This window comes from Trachymyrmex septentrionalis, unplaced genomic scaffold, assembly GCF_001594115.1.
Source record: "Trachymyrmex septentrionalis isolate Tsep2-gDNA-1 unplaced genomic scaffold, Tsep1.0 scaffold53, whole genome shotgun sequence".
Classification (NCBI taxonomy): domain Eukaryota; kingdom Metazoa; phylum Arthropoda; class Insecta; order Hymenoptera; family Formicidae; genus Trachymyrmex; species Trachymyrmex septentrionalis.
Genome location: NW_017305705.1, coordinates 808,993 through 817,480, shown reverse-complemented (window position 1 = coordinate 817,480; position 8,488 = coordinate 808,993). Strand labels below are relative to the sequence as shown.

Genomic DNA, 8,488 nt, shown 5'->3' with positions numbered 1-8,488 from the left:
TAAGAATATATATATATATATATATATATATATATATATATATATATATATAATTTTTTGTATTCTATATTTTATAAATTTTTTTTATTTTATTTTATATTGAATCTTGTGTACAAATACTTGCTTGTTGCTTGTTTCAGCGTGGTGGACCAGAGTAATTTTGCAAAGCAAGCATTTAGGATGCTGTAAGCTCTATATTTAGGTAATTAACTTTATTATTGATCGATTTGGTGTAATGTGTTATTGAAATAAATGAACGTGATAGAGAGTTCCTGCGCTGCGAGTATAATTATTTCATATTTACACCAGCCACCTATCGGGCAAGGTCTCTTGTGAGTTGTGACATTGCCAGGGGCATCTGCTATTTCTGGCACAACTTTCAGCTCATTCCAATAACATTCTTGTTAATCCGGGATCTACGACAATGAAATTCTAATTAAATATGTTATTTTGCAACTTTCTATTTGCATTTCACATGGTTTAAGTGAGAAGACATTATTTCTCAATTTCTTTACACGATTTTCTGAGATATAAATACTGTGGGACCTAAAATAAATCACTATTCTCGATTGTTTTAGATTTATTTCTATTAACGAGACAGGGGTGTGCAATGACAGTCCAAAATCTGTGATTTAAAAGTTAAAAATACTCTTTGCATCTCTGGGTATAATGATTTAAAAAATAATATTACGTAACAAGAATTTTTATGAAAGCTTATTTCTTTTTATTTATCTCCTACATGTAAATTTAAAAAAATTTACGTTTACTTGCTATTAGTGTAACAATTATTAGTGTAACAATAGTATTAGCTTAATTATTAGTGTAATCTTTTTGGAAATATAGAACTCGAGATTTGTATGTGTGAAGTACTGTCTTTAAGCATTCAATTTCAAATAGATACATATCGGGAAAAAAACTATCGAACAAAAATAAAACCTAAGTTGTACTAATTTTTTTATTAACTTGTATATAGTTTTATTAATTTATATATGATAAAACCTATGTAATACGTAACTTTTCGTATTCTCATTGAAGGTCTTTCCAGCTCAAATAGTAATAGCTTTAATTTTCCTTCAAAAATTATATTGCAAAATTAACTTTACTCAACTGAAGTAATATGTATCATTCGTATAAAAGATGATATCAATAATTTGATATCAACAATTAGCGCCAAGATAATTTTCACAAAATTTTAATGCATTTCGTATAAAAGATTTGATTGGCGCAACAACTGGAAAGTTAAGTCTCACAAAATTTTATATATCATTCGTTTCAATGATTTTTTTGTGTGGAGCATAAGATTTTGTTGGAATATTTCAGAAAGCCGCATTTGAAACTTTGGAAGAAATGACGTATCGGGCAACAGCGTCTTGATACGGCCCTGCTGCGACACGACAAAAATAGCAGACGACAGTGCGCTGCGACTGCGGCGGCTGCCGTCTTGCTGTCCCTCCTTCTCCTACATCTACTGATCTGTACGTGAACGTGGAGAAGGCGATCTGAACAGTTTTATCGAAGTTTTCTCGAAGTGTGAAATTTTTACGAACGACGAACCCACTGCGAAAATGCCCGAGGTAACGGACTTCGGACCGAGAAAAACGTTTTTTATACTCGCGATCGTGATCGGCTGCTTCACCGTGCTGTGGCCGAAAATTCTGCAACCTATGTTCATAGGATTTGTCATTCCACATCACTCCACATCGGACGGTAAGGTTCTACGCCCAAACGTTGACGACAGAAAAGTTGACGTTAGAAAAATCGCTGGAAATATCGCATTATCATGAGAATGTTATACTTCTTATCTGTACGAAATAACTTAAATTTGAATAAATAAGAATTATTTAAAAAAGATCATAGAATTGAATAGATAAGAATCACATTTAAGTAAACAATTTTTTTAAATAATGTATTTTTATATTTTGTAAAATTATTGTTTATTGATTGATTTGAATGATAGAATTCACTGAAGGAGTACTTTATTGTTCATATATTTATGCAGTGTGCTGCGAAGTGATATTCGAAAGCGATGTCACTGCAGTGGACATCATGCAAGAAATGTGTCAAAACATATTGAGACATCATCCAGTTGATCCACGCGTAAGAGACGCCTTAAAACTTAGCAAGCTGACCCCTCAAACCGCGAGTTTGTGTAGAGAAGAGGTTCTAGCTAGATGCGGCATAGACTTGTCGTCTTTTCTTGCCGAAAGAGAAAGTTTGGGAAAAACCTATAAACAAGTGCTGGAGGAAATAAGATCATTCAATAGCTCCCTTTGCCTCAAAATGAATTTTGGTGTGCCATTGTCGCAATTAGGGATACCTCATCTTATTAGATATCATATCTTGATGCCACACAGTAAGAACTGCAAGGATATATAAGAATTGAGCCCCACTAGCGAATTAATTTTGTCACATTACTCAGATATAATTAACTAATTAACTCTTGTAACTGTTTCCCTATATTCTTGTAAGCTGTGTTTGCAATTTTTATAACAGTTTAATATGATATGCTTTACTATGCAAATTAGTTGATTTTCACTAATATTCTTTGATCACACATGGTGATTACATGGCTAGTAAATCGCTTATATAAAAAGATAATCTTGAAGAATTATGTTTTAATGCATCACATCATCAAATATATATATGAAAAAACAGATTTGAGTTGTCCATTTTGCTTTGGCTGAATGCCAAAAAAAAAAAAAGTAATGTTTGGCAGACAAGAAGCTTAGCCTCTATAGACAATTTCAAATATATCCATACTAATGATTTATTATGTTTCCCTTATCCCCTGGTTTTCAATGTGTATTTTAAATTTTATTAAGATTACCCAGCCTAATACATTTGTAACAGTTTTCTTGATTTTTTAATTAATTATATATTGCTACAATTAATGCAAGACTCTACTAAACTCTAGAACATCAATATAGAATAAATATGTTTTCGTGAATTGAGACAAATAGTATATATATTTTACAAGCAAGTTTTTTTATATATGTACAGATGCTATACCACAAGAACGTCGTACTCCTCCTCATGCAGGCGGAATGCATCCTGCGTTGAGAGAAAGGGGAAGGGCCATACCATCCTCTCATATTGTACCAAAGATAATCGACAGGCCACCGCCCGGCGAATTTATGCCACAAATGCCAAAAATGAGGCCACCTCTCGGTGGTACTGGTTATGCTGTTCCACCCAAAGGTTCCACCATCCTATCCAGCATGGGGATTGTTATGCCAATGTATACAATAGGAATAATCGTGTTTTTCATATATACCATTATTAGGGTAATTTACGAATTTGTAAAAAAATTCTAACAAAATTTTGGAAATAATGAAGAAAAACTTAAAGTTTATATTAACAGATTCTTAGAAAGAATACCGATAGCGAGATTATTTCGGAATATCCAGGAGCAGCTGCTGAAAAGGAATTTCGGAGAAAGGTATTCAGCCCAGAAGCTCTTGCTGTTGCAATGACTGGAGGGCATTCCAAATTCCATTCAATCAACCCATATTATCTAAGAGAAAAGTCACCGTACAAGACTGCTCCAACTATTGACGAATTAAACGATCGTAAGTGCTTTTACAAATATATTTACAATTATAAATCATATTTCATTTACATTATCATCAACGCAATGTTTTTATGAGGAGCTAATTCTTTCGGAGAAATTCAAGATATATGTTTTCTTGAGTATCTAAGGCAGATTTTTAAATGGTGTTGCATGATGCAAGGTTTGCACAATTAGAACACACACGTATTTATACATGCGAATATACATTGCAAGATTCTGAATAAAAATGTGCATATTGCAATTATTCGTACTTATATTCTGAACACGTTTGGTAATGTTCTACATGCTGGAACACAAGAAGCGGCAGGAGACATAGAGATAGATCAACTGAGACAACGATTGGTCGAGACGGAAGCAGCCATGGAAAGAATTGTTGTCCAGATGGGCAACATATCACGTTCAGTAAAGCATAACGCGAGCTCTCAGCCAGAAATCAAGGTTTATCAGATTAATTTTGACGCCATTCACAGTTTCAGTTTATTAGTCGTTAGAAAAATGTGCACGTCACTGTGTTCTGATTGCGTTACAAGCTTGATCCATCCAATGTACATTAAACATGTTGTACATTTAGTATAAGACCTTATCTTCAATATTTGGCTTTTTCAAATATCGATGCTTGCGGATAACTGTTGCAACATTACAAATTGTTGGTTTAAACGTTTATAATTTATACAAGATTCATATTGATGTGTACTAGTCGAGTACAATATTCAGTACAAACATTTAAGTCAGAATATGCGTTCGATACCAGAATTCACATTGAATATTTTACATTTTGAGTAGTAGATGGGTCTCCAAAGTCCAATGGTCTGGCAGGGCTCGATCGCGGTTCTAAGGTATATCCCTTGCCTCAGAAAATATTTCTAACAAGAGTAACCAAGAGTTTGTGGACCACTTTCTATTTTCAGTGCACTAGTTTCACGAATAATGAATTTATCACATTAAATGTTTCTTAGACTTATATATGATAGTTTCATCATGACATGAGTCTACAGTAACAGTATTTCAGTGTTTTAAGTGTAGAATGCCATTATTCTTTTATCTTTTACATAAGAAAAGACATACATGATTTGTCTCAATGCTAAATATTGTTGAAATATTAGTGAAACAGTAGTTGCTCTTCCCAGAGCTTCTCAATTACAAGTACTAATTGTGTGCCTTGCATGATATCCACTTATTTTACATCTTGTTGATATAGCATATTATAAAATGTATTAAAAAAATTATATATATGGATTTCTATGACATCTTTTGTGACTTTATATATATATTTGTTTGTTTGTTTTTTTTTTCCAAATAAACGTAGAATTTTTAACATAACACATTTTTTTAATTCTAAGGATTTTGTTATATTAAAAATTGTATGTATAAAATAGCTCTTACATCACATTAATTAGCAAAATGGCTTTGATATTACTACATATGTGTTATTATAATATTTTTTTATTTAAAAGAGACGTATAAAATGAGAAGTAAATAATGAAAGAGCAGTACATTAAGACTTTAATTTATAGGAGGACACTGCAGACCAGGAATCACATAGTAAGGAAGATGAAGAATTAGATATAACAGAACAATCTCCAACTGTTAAAGTCATGGGTATGGAAATGACAGCTAGTTGTGAAAGTGGACAGAAATGTAGCAGACCCACCACTCCCATTATTCCTACACCAAGGTATTATTTCCTCTTTTATATTTTTATCTATATTATTAATATTTTTATGATTCATTGAATTTTATTATTTCTGTTTTTCAGTAACATTGAAAGAGAAAAAACACCGCCAACACCTATATATTTAGAGGGTGCACTTCCATCGCAATGTGAATTACTAGTAACCGATTCAGAAACTCAAGCTGAAAAGTCAGAGGACGATGACGACGCTCCAGTTGTTCTCTCAGGCAAAATGACTCTCTCTCTCATCAGTCTCGACCAAATTCCAGCTGTAAGGAAATATTAGAATTACCAACAGAATCAAATCTGCGGAGCCTTGTTTTATTTGGTGATTCTTTCATTCATTTAATTGTTTGCCTAACTTCTGTATAGGTTACTTAATATAGAGATCACAAATCACAGGAACTAAATGCAGAACTAAGTGCAAAGAATGGTTTCTTGGCTATTACATGTATGGGTATGAGTGATGCGCTGATTTCATTATTTATTATTTCTATCCCAATTCTCTGTGATTTGTTCGAAATATTAATAACTAGTGCCTTATACTTCTTATGTTTCACTAATATCTTAATTTTAATATAAGATACACTGGCTTGTTAAAATACAAATTTAAGTTCTGTCAAAAGAATACCAGATGCTGAAATAGACTGTCAAACTTGAAGAACGTATTCTGCAACTTGGCCATCTATTTCATGTAATCTATTACAGGGATAATTTATATTTTTAAAAATATGTAATTTATAGTTATTTAAATTGTTTATGTTCGTGTGTTCACACAAATTACTAAATACGGTGAATTTGTTTTTAATTTTTGTAATTTTGATAAGTTTATGAATTCTTATTTTATTTATTTAATTTTGTAATACTAATAAGATAATGTTATGCAAATTGCTTTTTGTAAAAAACAACACTATTTATTATACATTCACATTAATATATTAATCATTACAGCTATACAAATATATTTTATTATATTTGAGATATACTACATTTAACATTGATAATAAAGGTTTAGCAATTACATAAAATGAGTCACATAATTTAATCGAATTATATATTTTTTGCAGTTTAGTAGAAATAATAGAAAAAAATGTTAATTTTATAATAATTAATTTAATACTTAATCTTTTATGTTTTTTACAAATGCAATAATATAAAATGCATGTATAAAATATAACTGCAGTTTTAAAAATAGAAAAAGTTTATTTATTTTACGTATTAATTATTCTCAGTATATTATTTAATTTACAAAATATTTAAGGATTAAACTTTTTATGAAAATATTTATTAGAAAATAAATATTTTGTTTTGCAAAATATTTCTAGTTACATATATTTAGTCGAAATTGTTTAAAAATTTAAACCTCACATTGTGAAATATTTACTAATAAAGTAAATTAAGTACTGTGTTTGTAAATATTCAAGATTCTCTACTCTGAACTTTATATTCTTCTAAGATCGGTAGTTGATCAGTTGATAACTATGGCTTCAATGACTAAACCCAACGGAAATACTCAGACAAATCGGAAACGTATCAGAATGGTATTGTATTTCACAAATGATGAAGAAATTATTTATTCAATGTTATTGAATGAATAATCGATGGAAGACTTTTCACAGTTGTATTTATTACATTATTATTTTATGTTCATTATGAAAATTTGATTTTATCTCGTTGTACATTTGCACTTGAATATTTCAATATTATGGATAATATTATATAGATTAATTAAAATAAAGCTTTTTATATTGTAACAAAAATTTTTTTGCACCTAAAGATAACAAATTAAGATGTTGAATTGTTTATTGTAATATTCAAAATTCAATTTAAGATTTATCTTGATCAAAAATTATGATTAAAAACTGTGACTCATCCCTTATTTTATTTAATAAATAATCTATTTTTTATGTTGAATTATTTATTTTATAATTTAAAATGTAGTTCTACATAATATAAAAAATCATATTTGACTTGTAGGATTCAGGAGCTGAAAATCCAGATGGTAAGAAAAAAAGGATTTTGGATACCCAAGCGGAAATTAGAGATGTAAAAGATATAAAGACAATATTGCAAAAGGAGGAAGATAAAAAAAAAAGAGAGAAGGATAAAAATGAAGAAAAATTAGAGAAAGAGGAAACTGAAGAGGAAGTAGAGGAAGAGGAAACTGAAGAGGAAGTAGAGGAAGAGGAAAATGAAGAAGAAGAATTAGAGGAGGAGGAAATTGAAGGACAAAAGGAACTAGAGAAAGAGAAAGTAGAAAAAAAGGAACCAAAGAAAGAGGAAAATAAAGAGGAAGTAGAAGAAGAAGAATTAGAGGAAGAAGAAAATGAAGAAGAGGAAGAGGAAGAGGAAGAGGAAGAAGAAGAGGAAGATGTAGAGGAGGAAGATGCAGAGGAGGAAGATGCAGAGGAGGAAGATGAAGAGGAGGAAGGTGAAGAGGAGGAAGATGAAGAAGAGGAAGAAGAGGAGGAAGACGAAAACACGAATAATGATATTGGTTATTGGATTAATAAAAAAACTTAGAAAACATAAAAAAAAGAAATAAAAGTAAAAGAAACCAGCTAAGAGTGAAAAGACTTTTAAAAGTAATTCTGTTTGTTCAAATGGATCAGTGTTTACCAATCTTTAATAAGTCCCTTTATTATAATGAAAATAACTATGATTATCTCATAATACATATGTATAAGAAAGCTGGTTTAATATGAAGATTCATAAATTGGTTAAGCACTGCCAAATACCTAAAATGTTATTTATATTATATTTTCGGTTTTTTTTTTAATCACTATATTTGACATTTTATAGAATCGTAAATTTATTAATCATAGGGGCCAAAAGAAAGAGAGGCAGTGCTGTCTGTGCCACAATGCAATGATGACATAGATACTTCGACCTATAACCTATTACATTATTACTTGTAGTTAGAAGAAATTTACGATATCTGTTTTAAGAATGCCCAGTAGATAAAAATAACAGAAAGAATTACGAATCTGCCCAATTGTAGTATATAATATATATGTCAAATTCGGCGATTGGCAAGCACTGATACTTTCATAAAAGCCAAAAATCTCTTTTTTTGTACGATACAGATAGAGTTCACTCTATTTTGCTTTCATATACTAATTGTTTTATGAACGTTTAATTTTATTGTAAGATTTTAGTAATTTATTTTCAATTTTTACATTAAATTCGATAAATGTTTTCTAATTTCTGTATTTATTGTGAAACATAGAATGCTTCATCATTTT

The 8,488-nt window shown here is 30.2% G+C and overlaps 2 protein-coding genes across 4 annotated transcripts in view; both read left to right on the top strand.

Annotated features, from left to right (window-relative positions):
- LOC108752047 (28S ribosomal protein S36, mitochondrial) overlaps window positions 1-1,394 on the top strand; it is a 2,157-nt gene extending 763 nt beyond the window's left edge. For 2 of the 3 annotated variants that reach the window (XM_018492642.1, XM_018492644.1), the window contains exons 4-5: window positions 141-202; window positions 1,321-1,394. In XM_018492642.1, the coding sequence (XP_018348144.1) occupies window positions 141-158 (18 nt within the window). In that variant the 3' untranslated portion in view covers window positions 159-202; window positions 1,321-1,394. Of the gene's footprint in view, window positions 1-140; window positions 285-1,320 lie in introns of those variants that run through there. The other variant, XM_018492643.1, reaches the window with a different exon arrangement.
- Window positions 1,395-1,542: 148 nt separating this feature from the next.
- On the top strand, window positions 1,543-8,341 carry LOC108752046 (Golgi integral membrane protein 4-like). The gene is made up of 9 exons (XM_018492641.1): window positions 1,543-1,707; window positions 2,000-2,353; window positions 3,001-3,284; window positions 3,362-3,569; window positions 3,870-4,009; window positions 5,086-5,246; window positions 5,328-5,514; window positions 7,221-7,485; window positions 7,516-8,341. The coding sequence occupies exons 1-9, from the start codon at window positions 1,566-1,568 to the stop codon at window positions 7,764-7,766; spliced, it is 1,992 nt and encodes a 663-aa protein (XP_018348143.1). The 5' UTR covers window positions 1,543-1,565; the 3' UTR covers window positions 7,767-8,341.
- Window positions 8,342-8,488: the final 147 nt, after the last annotated feature.

What these genes read in the sequence shown, in the direction of transcription:
- LOC108752046 (XM_018492641.1), top strand. Translation starts at nt 1,566, where the DNA reads ATGCCCGAGGTAACGGACTTCGGACCGAGAAAAACGTTTTTTATACTC. An exon ending in GCTCTCAGCCAGAAATCAAG is followed by an intron (nt 4,010 to 5,085) that starts GTTTATCAGATT and finishes TTTAATTTATAG; the next exon opens with GAGGACACTGCAGACCAGGA. An exon ending in TGAAGGACAAAAGGAACTAG is followed by an intron (nt 7,486 to 7,515) that starts AGAAAGAGAAAG and finishes AAAAGGAACCAA; the next exon opens with AGAAAGAGGAAAATAAAGAG.